The 18,040-nt window shown below is 42.4% G+C and overlaps 1 protein-coding gene across 3 annotated transcripts in view; it reads left to right on the top strand.

The window, feature by feature from the left end:
* The window catches only part of ITIH1 (inter-alpha-trypsin inhibitor heavy chain 1), a 44,577-nt gene that overhangs the window by 14,984 nt on the left and 11,553 nt on the right, over window positions 1–18,040 (top strand). For 2 of the 3 annotated variants that reach the window (XM_020971562.2, XM_020971561.2), the window contains 15 exons: window positions 1,977–2,102; window positions 2,185–2,301; window positions 3,736–3,904; window positions 4,041–4,166; window positions 4,566–4,747; window positions 5,462–5,647; window positions 8,466–8,605; window positions 9,450–9,610; window positions 9,812–9,823; window positions 11,077–11,097; window positions 12,252–12,335; window positions 14,678–14,791; window positions 14,925–15,126; window positions 15,591–15,763; window positions 16,876–16,987. In XM_020971562.2, coding sequence (XP_020827221.1) covers window positions 1,977–2,102; window positions 2,185–2,301; window positions 3,736–3,904; window positions 4,041–4,166; window positions 4,566–4,747; window positions 5,462–5,647; window positions 8,466–8,605; window positions 9,450–9,610; window positions 9,812–9,823; window positions 11,077–11,097; window positions 12,252–12,335; window positions 14,678–14,791; window positions 14,925–15,126; window positions 15,591–15,763; window positions 16,876–16,987 — 1,925 coding nt within the window. The remainder of the gene's footprint in view (window positions 1–1,976; window positions 2,103–2,184; window positions 2,302–3,735; window positions 3,905–4,040; window positions 4,167–4,565; window positions 4,748–5,461; window positions 5,648–8,465; window positions 8,606–9,449; window positions 9,611–9,811; window positions 9,824–11,076; window positions 11,098–12,251; window positions 12,336–14,677; window positions 14,792–14,924; window positions 15,127–15,590; window positions 15,764–16,875; window positions 16,988–18,040) is intronic. The other variant, XM_078152293.1, reaches the window with a different exon arrangement.

Genomic DNA, 18,040 nt, shown 5'->3' with positions numbered 1-18,040 from the left:
TCTACACTTATATTGGCTTCTCTGGATTCTCCCTTCTCTATGGCTTCCAGCTGGTTTATTCAAGTTCGTATTGCTTTCTCTGGTTTGATCTCTCTTCCAGCTCCTATTGGCTTCTGTGTTTGCTTGCACTTGGACTGGGTTCCTCGGGAAGACCCTTCTACCTGCCTTTTCCAGTTTCTGATTGTCTTGTTGGGACGGGTATAAACTGGGTGGAAGAGCTTATTTCTCATTCTTTTCAATTTTCTTTATTATTGCTCTTTCTGGGATCACATTTCAGATGTCACCATCTTATCCAAAAGTCTCTGCCATGTTTTTTTTTTTAAACTCTTTTAGAAAAGGCAGAAATTCTGGCTTAAGACCAGCAAAAACTTCTGCTCAGGCTTTTCTTTCTTGTTTCCTCAAAATCCTTTCTCCTGAGACCTCTCATCTCCCCAGCAGAAGATTCTCGGACCCAGGCAGGAGAGCTCTTTAAATGATTATTCACTCAGTAAGTACCAAAAAGTTCAGGTTCCTCTATTTTAAAATTTTAAATCTCTTCCAGTCCCTCATGTAGATAAAAGTGTAGTAAAAAGTACAGATATAATGCCAAACCTGAAGCAAAGTCATTGTCTCTGTCATCTGCTTAAATATATTTCTAGCCCCTTCACATACAGATGTGGCCAGAGACTGAAAAAAGACTTTGCTTTGCAACTTTTACTAATTTTGAATGATTTTTTCACTTCTGATATAAATTCCACTTGATCATGATGAGTTTTAAAAATATATCATTGTCTTCTATTTTTCAGCATTTTATTTAAAATTCTTGCATCCATACTCATTGATGATATTGTTCTACAGTTTTTCTGTGACTTATCCTTTTTTGATTTGAGAACATTTCACTATATTTTTTATTGCTTCTGACAGTATACCTTTCAGTTTGAGAATTTTATTTCTCATAAATTTCATTCTTTTGTTCACATTTTCCATTGATTTTTTATATGTTGTTATTTTTTATAATAAATTTGTCTTGTTCTATTTTTATTAATAGTAGGTGACATTTATATAATGTTTTAAGCTCATAAAGTGCTTTGCATAATATATTATTTCATTTGAGTTTCATAATAGCTCTCTATGGTAAGTGCTACAGTTATTAGTAATTTTAAAGATTAGGAAACTGAGCTCAGTTAAGTAACTTAATACAGCTAGTGAGTGTCCAAGGTATGATTTGGTCCTGTTTGATTCCAAGTCTAGAATTCTCTCCATTGGTCATGTGTTTCTTGGATTAATTTCGGGGGTCATTGTTGAAGTTGATTTTTTTCTTCTACTCTTAGTGACTTCTCTTTAGTATATTTTAAACCATAGTATTTTGTTTTTATTTGTGTTGGAATTCCCTACCCCACCCCCGATGAAGTACAAGTCTTTTTCCTTTATTTTTCTTTATTTGGAAGCCTTTTTTGAGGTTCTTTATTTGTCCCCCTTTTCTTTCCATCCACTTATTGTTTATTTGGGGTGGCATTGCTATCTTTACTAAAGCAAGCGTTACCGTGTAGCTCTTTGACAACCTTTCATCCCACCATCTTGCCAGAAGTTTATCAAAATCTCCTTTTTAGTGGGGCTCTGTGGGAAGAACCAGAGCAGTTTGTAGATGCCTCTCAGCATCCAAGGGGCACCATTTGCAGGAAGCATTATGGCCCTTGCAACACCTAGAACCCCACCCATGTTTACCTTTTCCTCTTTCTCTTCCAGATGAGGAAAGAATCCAATGGTCTCATTGAAGGTGTAGACAAACATTTTCATCTATTCAGTCATCCTAAGCTAATGTTTCTATTTCCTTTTCATATCCATGTGAAAGTGTAAGGAGGAACCTTGCATAACTAGTAGACACATGGGCATCCCTTAAAAGAAGGGGATAACCTCTTGTTTCCTTTGGGGGCATAGCAAAAATTCTAGCTGATAATAATGGTTAAATAAAGCGTTTTTGAATTGAATGATTTCAGGGTCGTGTGTATTTTAATCCTACAATTGATCAACAACAGACCTGCCCCACTTGCACCAAATCCTTACTGGATGGAGATTTTACAATAAAATACGATGTGAAAAGAGATACAGTCTGTGACCTGCAGGTAGGTTCCCATTTAGGATATGAGCTAACAAACAGATGGGTGTGTGAAATGAATTCCTTAACTTATCTCTCTCTTGATTCAGGTGGTCAATAAATATTTCGCACAATTCTTTGCACCAAAAAACCTGAAGAACATGGTCAAGAATGTAGTTTTTGTGATAGACATTAGTGGATCAATGGCTGGTCAGAAAATAAAACAGGTGAGTGACAGGCTTTGCAAAATCGGAAAGTTTCATCAATTAACCCTCACCCACACACCATAAATTTTAAATAACTAGCCCAACTTCTTATCTATCTACTCTGGGTTTTTCTTGAAAGGCAGGTTGGAGAAGTTGAGTTTACATCCCTATTCAAAACCAGAGTGATATATTGGAAAAGGCATGGATCTTATGGTCAGGAGATGGGTTTTCATCCACTAACCAGCTGCATGACTTAGGGAACTTTTTCAACACCTCTGTGCCTCTGTTTCTTCATCTGAAAATAGTAATAATAATGACTGCCCCATTTACCTCACAGGGATGCCACGGTAGTGGAGATAGCACTCTTAGAATTTGACATACATTAGGCAACAATAAGACATTGTACCTCCCTTCACAGAATATGCTATTGAGTAGGGACAAATAAGAGAAACATACAGATACATTTTTTATGAGTTAGAATATGATAACTCCATAAGGGGGATGCAAAATGCTGAGATCATTGAGGTAGATGGCTGAGATTGTAAGTGGCACAGTCGAGAGAATGTTGGACTCGAAATTAGGAAGACCTGAGTTCAAATCCTACTTCAGACACTTGTGACCCTTCGTTACTTAACCTCTCTCAGTTTCATCTATAAAATGAGTATAATCATAGCACTAACCTCTCAGTATCATTGGGTGGATCGAATGAGATAATATCTGTACAGCACTTTGCAAACCTTGAAGTGCTAAATAAATGCCCCCTATAATTATTATTGCATCAAATAGAGAGAGAACTTCCAGATGGGAGGGTTAGGGGAAAATTATCATTTTGAGGGAGTCTGGATAGATTGGGAACTGGCTGTATGGAATTTCTCTCTGTGGATGCATTGAGAACTATATGGTCTGTGTTGAGAGCACAGCTAGTTTTAAAGGCAGGAGCTGAACTCAGGTCTTCCTGACTCTAAGGCCAGCCTCCCCTATGCCATATTGCCACTCTGTAACATTTTCATCTATGTCTGGGAAAATAGAGGTCAATGTGTGTCTTATACTTAATCCCTTCCTTGCCCCAGGGCTCCCATTCGTATTGGGCAGCAAGACCTCTTCATTCTTCTAAACGTGGCTTTTTATGATTTTTCTTCCTATCCCCCTTAACTCCATCTAGCAGACTTTTGCTTGCTCAGGAGCTTCTCAGCTCTCTCCTCCATTCAGCTTATCTTCCATCCTTTCCTCATCATTCAGTGACCTGGTCCATCCTAGCCTCCCTGTTCATCTGCCCCCAGCTAGGGGTGATGGGCATGATTTCCATTGTCTGTGACTGAAGGGAGGTGCTGCTACTCAGTGGTGCTTCCCCAAAGTCACTCTGGGCACCCCACTCCCAAATGTCCCTCCACCAGCCTTTCCTGTCCTCTCAAGTGTTAAGTCCTGTCTTCTAATAAGCTCGGTTCTTTCTTCTAGACGAGGCAGGCTCTCCTTAAGATCCTGGATGACATTAAGCCAGATGATTACTTCAATTTCATCCTTTTCGGGGGCCGAGTAAGAGCATGGAAAAATTCCCTCATCCAGGCCACAGCTGCCAATTTGCAGGAAGCCAGAGTCTTTGTGCAAACCTTCAATCTCGCAGGCGGTAAATGCCGGTGGGGCTTTGTCTTGCTTTGCTCCCCATACCACATGAAACTCAGTTATGTTCATCCTTTTCTCCTTGACACAAAACAACCAACTTGGCCCCTTTTCCAAACTATGCCTGTTTACCTCCAATGCAGCAACAAATCTGAATAGTGGCTTGCTCGAAGGAATTAACATCCTGAATAAGGCTCATGAAGTTGACCCCAGGCTCAGAAATAACGCTCCCATCGTCATCATGTTGACAGATGGTGAACCTACTGTGGGTAAGTCCCCAAAGGCCTCATAAACCAGGCAAGGTGATTTGGGAAGTCCACTTAACAAATGCTGAGCAGCTTCTGGGTGCCAGGCTAGGGACCTTGCTATTGGGTTGGGGAGACAGATAAGTGAATCTTGCCATTTAGTGACTGATGATGATGAGGAGGATGATAACGATAACAATAACTAGCATTTATATAGCATTTGAAGGTTGGCAAAGTGCTTTACAAACATTTTCTCATCCTCACAGCAACCCTGGGAGGTGGGTGCTATGCCCATTTTACTGATAAGGAAACTAAGGCAGACAAGCAGGGTAGAACCTAGGAGTTAAGGGGAGGAGATAGGAGTAGAGAGCCCCCACTTGGGGGGAGTGTTATGATTTTGCCAATTTTTATGTTTCAATAAAGGGGAGACCAATCTTACCCAAATCCGAATGAATGTCAAGAATGCTGTCCAAGGGAAGTTTCCACTCTACAGTCTGGGCTTTGGAGAAAACGTTGACTTTAATTTCTTGGAGGCAATGTCTCTGGAGAACGATGGGGCAGCCCGCAGAATTTACAGAGATAATGATGCGGCGGAGCAGTTACAGGTATGTGAGCCCTGGGGCTTCCAAAGCTGGGTACTCCCGGTCGCAGGCAACGCATGTTATCCTTGGGCCAGGAAAAACAGAGAGACAAAGCATCGCAGAATGTGAGAATGAGGCAGGGACCTTAGAGATCATCTGGTCCAATCATCTCACATTACAGAGGGGGAAATTGAGGCTGAAGAGAATGGACTTGAGTGAGGTCATACATTGAGACAGTGACATGACTGGAGCAAGGTGGTTTCATGGCTGTGAGAAGTAGCCCATTTCACAGAAACAACTAGGTCAGATCAAGCAAAAGGGAAAACAGGCAGATGATCCAAGCATTCTCTACCATTTCGGTGTCTTTTAAGGAAATACCATAGTGCTGGATCTGTCACTAATTCACTCTGTGATCCTGGGAAAGTGACCTCACCTCTGACCCTTAGTTTCCTCCTCAGTAAAAATGAAAGGTTGGTTACTTGCAATTCTAATATTCTGTGTCCCTGAGATCCATTACAAATCGCTGTGGCGAGCCTAGACACATTCCTCCTGCAGAAAATCCTCTGAATGTCTGTCCTCCAGCCTTTCAGGAACGCGGACAAATGCCTAGGTTTTCTTGTGGTTCAGAACATCATTTTCCCTCCATTCAGAGACTTGCAAAAGGTGTGAAGAGTAGGGGGAGAGGACCTCACTTGCATGAGGCCTTTTCTCCAGGGCAGCTTCTTGTGTCTCCTCCAGGGCTTTTACGAGGAAGTTGCCAACCCTCTGCTCAAAGATGTGGAATTCCAGTATCCCAAGGCCTCCATCCAAGCCCTGACAGAGAATCGGGTCAAGCAGTTCTACGATGGCTCTGAAATTGTGGTGGCTGGACAGCTCACTGATGGTGGAAAGAAAGGCTTTAAAGCTGATGTGACTGGCCGTGGTGTGAGTAGCCAGAGATGGAAGGGGCCTTAGACACACCGACTCCAAATCCTTTGTTTTGCAGATGAGGAAACTGAGGCAGACAGCAGTGAAGTGACTTACTCCGGGTCACAGGGCTAGTAAGTGTCTGAGGCAGGATTTGAAATCAGGTCTTACTGACTCCGGACCCAGTGCTTCCTCTGTGCAAACATAAGGCCTCCCCTGTTTTCCTCAACTTCAGGAGAGATTCAGCCTGCAAAGTATGAAACCCACACGGGGGCTACTCCTTCCCCAACCCTCATCCTGGAAGGCAGCTGAGCCACATTTCTCTTCCCAAGGATCCCAGGCACTCAGACTCCACCCCCAGCTATGCTCTGGCCAGAGTAAGCAAAGCTACCACTTTTTTGTGTCTGGGCCAAGCAGCACAAAAAAAGTCCACTCAAATTAACTTTTTAAGTCACCTTCATTCTGTAGAGAGAGAACCCCTGGGGCAGTGTGAGACTGATGCTGGGGAAAGCAGAGCAGGTCAGGCTGCTCTAGGGAGAAAGTCCCTGGGAAGGGACGGTCTGCAAGCCTCCCAATTTAACTAATTACTCTTGCTGCCTTGTGTCAAGCTCAGTTGTCTCTCTCCTGCTGATGCTCTAAGTGCCCTATACATTTCAGCACCCAGAGAAAAGCCCAGGTCATAGGATCACATATTTAGAGATAGAAGGGCCCTCAGAGACCCTGGCACCCTCTAAATGCTAGTTGACTGGTAGTAAGAGAAAAACCTAACACAAGCATACCTGTTGTGGAAAAGAATAACAGCTTCCCTATGTCTCCCAAATATAGTATTGCACCTGGAAAGGAAAGGAGAGGACCCAAATCTTTTCCCTGGTTCACTTTGAACGTTTTGGGAAAAAAGTGAGCTTCATTCATTTGACTTCAGTCATTCATTTGCTGAGCCCTGAGCACTTAGAAGGTGTTAGTGCCTGGCACCAAATATGTGCTTAACAAATGCTTATTGACTTGGTGGTGGTGGATGTAAAGAGGGATAGGATGCAGTCCTTGCCTTCAAAGAGCTTATCACCTAATTGGAGATCCAAGATGTATGTATGCAGAAAGTTAAATAACAGTGCAAGGGCTACCCAAAAGTATTTAGATAGCTAATGGGCAGATAAGGGCTACATATGGTGAGTACTATGCCATGCATTCAGAGGAGAGAGTGGTCTTTACAAACTGGGGTGGTCAAGAAAGGCTATACAGAAGGCATAGACATGGAATTCGGCCTTCTTGGTAGGATTTAGACAGGCTTTGATAAGGCATCCCAGGGGCAGCTAGGTGGCACAGTGGATAGAGCACCAGCCCTGAAGTCAGGAGGACCTGAGTTCAAATCTAACCTCAGACCAAACACTTGACACTTAGTAGCTGTGTGACCCTGGGCAAGTCACTTAACCCCAATTGCTAAAACAAACAAACAAATAAATAAATAAAATAAAATAAAATAAAAAGATAAGGCATCCCAGAAAAAGTGAACAGTACCAAGAAGACATGGAAGCAGTAACCCATATCCCATTTGGTGATCAGTGAAGAATTTAGTCTTGCTGGAGTGAAAGTTATGGTTTTCCCTCTGGAGCACAGGGAGATAGGTTTGGGAAGGTAGAGCAAAGCCAGCTGCCACATGGCATAATGGAGAGAGCCCTTTGAATCTCACCTCTGCCACTTGTGTGACTGCCGGTGAGTCACTGAACCAAGCTGAGCCCCAGTTTCTTCATCTTTAAAACGGAGATGATAATGCTTGTGCTGTCTCCCTTATAGGGTTGTTGTGGTGTAAGCTGTGAGGTGCTAGCTACACAGATGTGAGCTCTTGTTGTTATTGTAGAGAGCCTCATGTGCCAGGGGAAGGGATTTGGTTTTGCAAAAAGATTTGACTTGAAAGGACTAGAATCTGGGTCTTCCAAGTTCTCCATCCACTGCTGAGTTGGAAGGCCTAGAGCTAAAAACAGCAAACGAGGTTGAATAAGAGGTATGTTCTGGCCTGACTTTCTGGAGAGAGCTCATAGTAAATTTGCCTTGTCAGTGGAAACACTGCCCGTGTCTCTGTCATTATAAATCACTTGACAGGAAAGGAGCTTTCTTCTTGCGGCTCACCTTTTTGGCCCTTTGCCAGGTTCTTTAACTGAAACTGATTTAATGGACTCCAATGGTCTTAGCTAGAAATGCATATTTAACAGACAATGATAAGGTGCTGTTATGCAGTTTTATAGATTTTTCCAAGTAGTGTAAGCTCTTCTATTGATGTATGTATATATATATATATATATATATATATATATATATATATATATATATATATATGTACAATGAACTCTCAGATAACAATTTTTTTCTCCCTCTCCTAATTGGAAACCCCAAGGAAAATGAAAAAATCATTTTTATTGAAAGCCCATCATGTTTGTTGCCAGAAACTAATATTTTTCATTTTACTAAACTTTTCACTTGGACTTTTTAGTAAAATAGATCTAAAGGGGTTCACTAGCTATCTTCAAAATTTGGTAAGCAAAATAATAACAACAAATAGTAATAATAATAATTTGTAAGCTTTTGCAAAAATGTTATGGTAGTATTAAGACATTACTTATGAATATTGTAGTAATTTGTAACTACTGAATTGTGAGATACGCTAGCCTGTTAGTAATGAGCCACATAAAATAAGGTGAAAGAGAAAAGTAAGTAAACATTAAAAATACTTTGTGTAAAAAAAACAAAAAGATTTGACTTGAGTTCGGGGGCTAGGCCAGGCTATGACCACATTGTCCCCAGACCTCATCCAGTGCATTTTTTTCATCCCAACAATCCATAGGCAAGCCAGGATCTGGTAACAACATGCTCAGTTGATGAAGAAGAGATGGAGAAAATTCTCCGTGAGCGGGGTCACATGTTTGAGCAGCACATTGAGAGGCTCTGGGCTTACCTCACCATCCAACAGCTGCTAGAAAAACGGTAACAGCCATAGTGCATTCCTGATCCTCCACAGAGTAGAGCAATAATCCAAATATCTTTTCCATTTGGATCGAGGATATCCGCCATGTTTTCTTTTTTCTTCTTTTTAACAGACTTAACTTTCACCATTGTGTTTTGCTCAATAAGCTAATATTAATCTATTAATCCACTATAATGATTGAGTATCTATCATTGTTTAAAAAATATTAAAATTAGCCTTTGTTTCCTTAGCATCCCATCAGGCAGCCCTGGGGGAAGATAGCTCAGAATATTTCAGGTGATGGTCTGAGATTTTAAACTGTCATGAATTCTTCTGTAAAGGGATAGTACACAACAGAAGCAACTGAATGATGATTAAAGAAAAAGCACTCCATGAGATTTACTAGTATTTGTCTTGGAATCAAGAACTACTATCCCAAGTTTACAGCATTCATTTGTTTGTTCAACAATTACTTATTAAGCATCTTATTAACGAGGCAGCTAGGTGGTTCAGTGGACAGAGCACTGGGTTTGCAGTCAGGAAGATCTGAGTTCAAATCCAGCTTCAGACATTTACTAGCTGTGTGACCCCAGGCAAGTCACTTAACATTTGCCTCAGTTTCCTCAGCTGTAACATGAAGATAGTGATAGCACCTATCTTGCAGGGTTGTCAGGATCAAATGAGATGATAATTGTAAAGTGCTCAGCATAAAATACCTATTCCTTTCCCTTCCCCACCTCCCTAAGTGCCAGACAGCATGCTAGTTATAGTTTTCTCTATGAGAAACCCATACTTCTCCACCTCCCTGGGTCAGGAAGTCCTGGGACCCCTGACACAGAGCTCAGACCTGGTGTTATCTCTCAGGACAAAAGCAAACAGTGAGAAGGAGGTGAATGACCTGTCTGCCAAAGCCCTGGAGCTGTCCCTGAAATACAAATTTGTGACCCCTCTGACCTCCATGGTCATCACCAAGCCGGGAGACCCTGATGACCAGCTTGCCATTGCTGATAAGCCAGGAGAAGAAGGTATGGAGGCCTCTTCATTCTGTGGGTCGAGGCAGCTCTCAAAGGGTGCTCAGCAAGCTGTCCCTGCTGCTGGTCCAAAGGCAGCTTGACCCATATGAGGCATCTGCCGGAGATACCTCTTCTCTACTTGCTAGCTTGTGGAAGAAGCAAATTTACTTAAACTTTACTCAATGTCTTAAATGCTTGCTTTTCTCTCCCCAGAGATGGCTGAATGTAAGTTCCCAATGGCATGATTCTTTTGGGGGTGTTTTTTTTATGGGAATTAACCATGGATAGCTTCTCCAGCTTGAGAAACAGCTGTTGGGTGCCTGCTTTCTGGGGAAGTGCTGTACCATTAAGCTATTGGCTTCCAAATAAGCTGACACTCAAGCCCTCTTTGCACAGGGTTCTCTCTCTTTTCCTCCTAGCCATGCATGCAATATGAAATGGAGTCTGGGGGGTGCTTTGTCTCAGTGCTGAGCCTTCACAAGTTATCAGTAGGGATATTTCCATGCACATCTATGGCTCTTTTCTTCTTTTCAAGCCCTGATCTTTTGTGTTTTCTAATTAACAATCAGGATCTTTCCATACTTCTGCAAGCTCCATCCTTTCTCATTCACCTAGGTTCTGGGATCCCTTGTTAATAATTAGGTTGAAAATCATATTAATTCCTTGCATGTATGCACTATTTCATGCCTCTCCAAGCATGTTCACATCCATTATATGATTTTGCCCTCACCATACCCTTGTGAGGTAAGTTAATTAGGCATTATTATTATTATTATTACTACTATTTGGGGGGGGCAGATAGGTGGCATAGTGGATAGAGTTCTGGGTTTGGAGTTGGGAAGACCTGAGTTCAAATGTGACCTTAGACACAAGATGTGTGACCCTGGGCAAATCATCTAACCCTGTTTGCCTCAGTTCCTCATCTGTAAAATGAGTTGGAGAAGGAAATGGCAAACTACTCCAGTATCTTTGCCAAGAAAACCACAAATGGAGTCACAAAGAGTCAGACATGACTGAAATGACTGGACATCCTTATTTTACAGGTAAGGCAACTGAGGCCCAGAGAGATGACATCACTTATTTGCCCAAGGTTATATACAAACTTAGTGAGAAGATCAGGGCTAGAACACAAGTGCTCTGATTCACAACTCAGGGCTTTTATCACCATACTCATGCCTTGGTAATCAGAAATGCCCCTTTTGTTGTGACAGTGGGCTCTGGAGAGGAGAAGTATTGGCAGTCTTGAAGACTTGGCTCCCTAGCTATGGCTTCTCAGATCCTCACGTGCAGCACTGCCCTCTTCTGCAGGTCCCAAGGACCAGCTGGGTCTCTTCCCCCAACGAGGTTTTGTGTTACACCTGGCCCAGATTTTTGGAGGCCCTTTGCCTCATTGATCACACATGACAGGGGACAGGGACATGCTCTTTCCCCCTGGAAGACTTTGGTGACATGTGCATTACGTTTTGTTTCATCCACAGTGCTGAAAAAACCGAGGAGGAGTAAGTACTGAGCTCTCCCTGGAATAACCTCTGCCATCTATACAGAGTCTCCCTGTCCTTTCTCCCTACCTCCTTCTGCAGCCCTCAGGGGGATCCATGGCAGATGCCACTAATGCCACAGAAGTAGTCAGGGGGCTGATTTCCCCCTAGTTTAGGTTTTCCGTTCCCGGCCGTCAAAGACAGACATTGTTTGAGGGGTCAACAGTCAATCAATTAGTGGGTACCTCTGAATAGCACTTCCCCTAGGGGCATTGTGGGGCACTCTCCCTAAACATGCCCCCAGGAAGGTCCCTGATAGGGGAAAAAGAGAGAAACATTTCTCTAAGGTTGTCCAAACATAGGGTTTCTTCCAAAAAAATCATTCTGCCCTGACAGATATTTGGGTGGGAGGAAGTCCTTCCTCTCAAGGGCTGGCTGGGTTAGATAGTCTATACATTATAATAAATACGTATAGTCAGGCAAAACTAATTGCTCCATTGGCCACATTCATCAAGTACGTGTCTTCTTCTGCACCCTGTATCTGCCACCTCTCTGTCAGGAGATGAGTCTTCTGGAATCATGGTAGGTCACTGAATTATGCAGAATTATGGCTTTAAAGGTGGCCTGTTTCCTACAGCGTTGTTATTGCATACATTGTTCTCCTTGTTCTGCTGACTCTGCTCTGCATTAGTTCGTGTAAGCCTTCCAGGTTGGTCTGAAGCCATCCCTTTAATCATTTTTTATGGCACAATAATATTCCATTAGATTCGTGGCAATTACACATACACCATATTTTATTCAGCCACTCCTTAAATGAAGGACACTCTTCCCATCTAGTCTTTTGTCATTACAAAAAAGATATATGTTGATAAAAAGATATAATATATAAATATTTTTTTACATATGGGTTCTTATCTTCTTTCTTTTATTTCTTTGACGGGGTATAAACCTGGTATTGCTGGGTAAAATGTTATACACGGTATAGTAACTTCTGGGGCATCATTCCAAATTGCTTTCCAGAATGGCTGTACCAGGATATAACTCCACCAACAGTGCATGACCACCAGTTTTCAGAGCATGTTGTTATCCCCCAACACTTAGCACAGTGACTGACACACAGTAAGTACATAATAAAGGTATATTGATTGATGGGTTGATCGATTTTTCCTGGGCAGCAATGTTGCTTCCAGCTCACCAGCAACCTCCTGCGTCTCGGCTTCCTCCTCGTCCTCAGGGTCCTCCATCTCATGTGACCGGTGGTAAGGCCATTTGTATTCTGTGACAAGTTCTGAGGAAAATTGCTTGAAAAAGGGTCCCCAGGGAGGCTTGGTCACCCTCCACCTGGCATCCCAGGCTTCCCAGGCTCTAGCTACTCTTACCTTTCCCACCTTCAAGAAGCAGCGTTTCTGAAGCCCCTCCAGGTGGGTGAGATCAGTTACCTGTGGCAAGCCCACTGACACAAGGCCCAGATCCTCCTTTCCAGGTCATTTCATGACTCTCTCAGGCTTTCATGGCCTTTCCTTTAGGCCCCTATGAGTGCCACAGAAAGTATTGTGTTTGTGTGAAATCCATGGAAACAAATGCCAAGACAGAGACTCAGACAAGGGCCGCTAGCTAGTAAGTGACAGAGCTGGGACCAGAAACGGGGCTCCTGATGCCCAGAACAAGGCGGGTTCCCCTCTCTGGGCTGCCTCTTTCTTCAAGGGTACTTCTTATCTAGCTTTCCCTTAAGAGCAGCTTTCTCCTGATAGTCAGCTATGTGGGATAGTCAATAAAATCTTGAAGTCAGGAAGATCTGAATTCAGATCCTACCATAGATACTTAGTAACTGGCAAAATCACTTAACCTTTCCTAGACTCAATTTCCTCATCTGTAAAATAGGAATGATAATAGATAGCATTCCCTTCACAGGGTTGTTATAAAGATCAAAGGAGATAACAATTGTGTAAGTGAATTTGTATATAATATATATATATACATATATATATACACAAAACATATATATACACACACACACACACACACACACACACATATATATATATATATATATACACACCTCAAAGAGCTATATAAATACTAGCTATTATTCAGAAAGAGATGCATAATTCCTTGCTCAAGCCATAAAAGTAGATAGCTCTTTAAGTTTTCTAAGGCCTTTTGGGGCTGGTGGCCAAAAAGAAAAATGGGAATTTCTTTTTTTTTTTCTTTACCTTTCTGAGTCTCAGTTATATCATTTGTAATGGGGATAATAAAATGTTCACTACCTATCTTGTAGGGTTGTTCTTAAACGGAAAAGTGCTATGTAACCATCAGCTATGTTATTATAAAGGGCCAGATAGGGGTATTGTCTTATTGGAGGACATCAAGTGGAAGAACTCTCCATTCTCCTATTTTCTTGCATTTTCATGGGCTCCATATCTTATTTCTGGGGCCCCATCATCCTCACGATTTCTGCATTTGACTCTAGTCTTAAATCATTCTTTTTTTTTTACACTAATTTCCTTAGATTATCTTAATTTAGAGAGTATTTGTTAGAGTTTTCCTACTCTGTGGGAGGAAGCCATGAGAAATTACTTTGGGGTCTTGAAGTGTTGGAGATGTGAGTTACCTTGACTAGGTGTGTACTTCTCTATTAGTGCCTGCCCATTCTTCCTGCTGACAGTATGTTTATTTGTGGGATAGTTTGCCCCAGGGTCATGGGAGAAAGATTATTTTATTTCTACTTTTCATGCTTAACTATTTCAGTAAATGCCTTTTCTTTTAGTTAATTGTGTCCACTGGCTGACTATCAAAGGTGAACACCCTGCTTGGGGGTTTGTGGTCCATAGTTTTAGGAATGGGAAATGGAGTATCTTGACTCCAAGGCAGCTATACCTTCAGGAGAAGCAGTCATTGTGAGTTAGAGAGGAAACTGATAACCCTGAAAAAGCTAAATGACTTGCCCAAGGTCACATATGTAATAAATTTCAGAGGTAGAATTTGAATCCAGGTCTTCTGGGTTCTAGGAAAAATGGGAATTTCCAACAAAAGGGAAAAGGATAGAGTTCTGCCATTATAAGAAGTCTTAGCTATTTACTGTGGGCCCCATATACAGGACTGGTCTTGGTTTGCCTCGGCTCCCCTCCATGGGCACTGGCTCACCTTCCTTCAGCTCTTGCTCTCATGGTCAGCCACAACCTTCAAAGTACCTTATTTCTGGGTGTTGCTGGACAGAAAGCCAAGGGTGGAATAGCGGCCCAGAGATGTTGAAGGGAGTGGGAACTTTTAACAAAGGATTCAAAGTTCGTGTCCATCTCAGAGACTCCTAGATTAGTGACTGTTTTCAGTATCCAGCTTGTTTCATACGGGGCATTCCTTCACATCATTCCCAGGCATCTTCTGTCATTGTGCTCCTGCCTGCTACCTCCTTGTTCTGACTCTTCTTTTGGGGTGGGGCTATCAGTCATGCAGAGGAGGCTGGGATTAGAGCTGCACTCTAGATGACTTCCTCTTCTGGCAAAATGGTGCCCAAATAGGCCAGACTGTCCTCTTTCCCTTGCCCACCCTCCAAAAAATTTGATTTAGATACCAGAATTCCTAGTTATACCTCTGCCCACAGTGGATGGAGACCCACACTTCATCATCCAGGTGCCTGAGAAAGATGATGCCGTCTGTTTCAATATTAATGAGGAGCCAGGTGTGGTGATGAGCCTCATCCAAGATCCAGACACAGGTTGGGGCTGTGGGCCTGGGGCTGAGGGTGGGGTCATATAACTTTATGGTACTTGGGGAGGGGAAATGTGTGGGAGGCAAGTAGGAAGGGGACCTTGTAGCTCATTGGGAACTCTATGCTTTTTTTTCCCCAGGGATCACAGTGAATGGGCAGCTCATTGGTGATAAAAATCATGGCAATGGGAAGAACAAAAACACTTATTTTGGAAGGCTCGGGATTATGAACCAGAAGATGGGATTTACATTGGAGGTGACACCTCAGAACATCACCCTTCGCTCTGGCATGAAGGGACCTGTATTTTCCTGGCTGGACCAAGTCACACTGAGGCAGCAAGGGTAAGGTAGCCCTAGCTCACTTGAGACAACAGGGCATAAGATTGTCTCCAGGCATTGGAAGCACTGTCTACATCCTTGCTCCCCAGAATACAAAAGCCAAGTGCTCACTCTACTGACCTTAGCATTAGGCACAAGAAGGGAGGCAACACAAATAGAGGCCTCAATCCCTGCCTTCAAGGGGTTTGCAGTCTAATTAGAGAGCTAGAAATTATGTGTGCACAAGTTTATATACATGATAGTCTCAAGAACATTTTGGAAGTTTTCTGACCCACATATCCATCCGTGACCCCAGCCGGAATCACAAGATGAGAGACATGACCTGGTCCAAATTCTACATTTTACAGTTGTGGGAACCAGGGACTAAAGTTCAATAGTGTGTCCAAGGTCATAAAGGTACTATATGGCAGAGTTGGGATTTCAATTCAGATTCTCTGACTTCAAATGTAAGGCTCTTTCCACTGTAGGGTGACAGTGACAATCATCCCAACTCGGAAACTGATGGTTTCCATGGATGATGGAGCCACCATGGTTGTCGTCTTGCACCACGTGTGGAAAAAGCATCCTGTCCACCAAGATTTCCTCGGACTATATACAGTGGACAGCCACAAGATGTCACCACGGACACATGGGTTGCTGGGTAGGATTCGAGGCGGCTTTGGTTTTGTTGTTTCTGGGATGTGGGTGGGAAGGGGCTTCTCTGAGGGCAAATTGTATAGCAGCCACTGGAATTCCAAGAACTGAGGCTCTCACTCTTATTATCTATAGAAAATTCCTGTATTTCCTGGGACATGGCTGACACCATAACAAGTTATTAATATCATCATACAGAGGACCTTTGAAGTCCTCTGAACTTTATGCTCAACATTGAAAAGCAGGATCTTATTTACTGAACTTCTAATTCTGGGCAAAACCTATAGCCTAGCTAGACCTAAAGTAAGGGACAGATAACAGTTAGGGGAGGTGTCAGCAGTGTGAGACTGTATGGGCCAATGACTTCCAAAGCATGACAGTTAATGGTCTACATGGTTTCTCCAGCAATGTTAATGTATGTAGCATGATACTGGCTAAAGTTTTTTTTCTGGCATAAATTATGTAAAGATTCTGTGGCCTAAAACTTTGGTCAATACAACCTCATGTCTCCATAACTTTTTTCCATAGGCCAAGGGTCACTAGAGCCCATTAAAAGTAAGAAATGATTATTTCAGGAGTCTTATTGGCTATAATTTTATTTCAAGATGGTGGACTGAACTACAAATTAATGATAAGACGTATTTTGATGCTATTTTATGTTCCAAAATTCATCAAAATCAGATAGCTTGGAAAAGTTATTATGGGATAGGCACAAAATACCAAGAAGTTAAATTGATAGCAAAACCCCATTTCATTCAGTGAATAGTTTTCTTCTGTTCATTGATGTGTCACCCAAAGCAACCTTATTTTACCCACTCAGCACTAGGGCTCACCCTTTGCCATGATGATTTGAAGTGTAGGAGTGAGAGGCCCCACAGGGTCTAGGGCTCTCCTGGAGTAGTTCTTCCTGTGAAAAACCAGAGACCCACTAGTCTAGACTAAAATTGCTAGTCTATGGAATTACATCCAGAAAGTAAGTTTTCCTTGTTCTTCCCTTCCTTTCTTCAGCAAACATTCATTGAGCACCCATTCTATGCTAAAGCTCTTTACTAGATGCCTCAGTCTTTCATCTTTCAGAAATCACAGATGTTAACCATAACCTGTGATGAAACTTTGCAGGGCAGTTCTTCCATCCTTTTGACTTTGAAGTTTTTGATGTCCGGCCAGGCTCTGACCCCAAGAAGCCTGACGCTACAATGTTGGTGAAAAACCACAGGCTGGTGGTTACCAGGTAAATAAATTTGAGAACATTGCCTTTGATTAATCCCTTTGTGCCTTTCAGGGTCTCAGTGTTGTTAGGATAAGGTCATACAAGTTCCTTTGAAGTGATTGGGACTCTTCTCAGGATGAGTGTCCAGAAGCGGGGGTCCAGACTACTGCATTCCACTAAAGGCAAAAGAGCTTGAAAGGTAGACTCTGCCCACTGTATCCCTACTACTTCCCAGATTGCTGGGGACTAATTTGTCACATTCCTTAACAAGAACAGTCACCTATCAAGGTAGCCAGCCCCAAACATCTCAATGGATTGTGGAAGGACCCTAGTGATAGCCAGCTCTGTGTAGAATGTAATCACTTCCTTAGGTCCCCAAGTCACTATGTACAGTCGAGCTTGGGGGACTTTTAGTCCTTCACTCTATAGGGCAAATAATTTAACCAGTCTTGGCTAAAAGCTACACGTTGCACTCAACCATTTCCTGTACTTTGTTTCTAGTTCTAGCAGAGATCTCCTTTTCTTTCTCTCCCCTCTCTACCATCCCCCCAGCCCCACTGGGAATACAATGAGGAAGGCTTGATTTGCAAGGAAAGAGTGAAATTCAGAACATGCCAAAAAACAAAGTACAAGAAATCATAGTGCTGAAAAGTTATATGACTATGTAAATGAACTAATTAACTATTTAAATTACTATGTGACTAGTAAATTGACTTGTCAGGTCTACTCTTCCTAATCAATATTATCTCCTTTCTCCCCATGGGGAAGCCTGGCCATCACAGCCTCCTGGCCTCTTTCCTATTTTGATTAGAAGTCATTCCAAACAATATACACTTACCTCGTGGTCCCCACTTGCCCATGATGTCTTACTACCAGATGGTCTCAGCTCACCTTCCAGCATGCTTTTTATTAGCTGTATGGCAGGTTGTAAATTAGTACTGAATCCCTAGCTAATTAATAAAATGTAATTATGCCTTGTTAGCCACTAGTTCCTCTCCCATACTGACTGTCACTAAATCAAGTTTGATGTCTAGATTATGACAAACATTTCCATCATCAGTTCACCAGAAAGCC

The sequence above is a fragment of the Phascolarctos cinereus genome, unplaced genomic scaffold, assembly GCF_003287225.1.
Source record: "Phascolarctos cinereus isolate Bilbo 61053 unplaced genomic scaffold, phaCin_HiC Scaffold_4;HRSCAF=312, whole genome shotgun sequence".
NCBI lineage: Eukaryota > Metazoa > Chordata > Mammalia > Diprotodontia > Phascolarctidae > Phascolarctos > Phascolarctos cinereus.
This window is presented reverse-complemented; position numbering and strand designations above follow the sequence as displayed.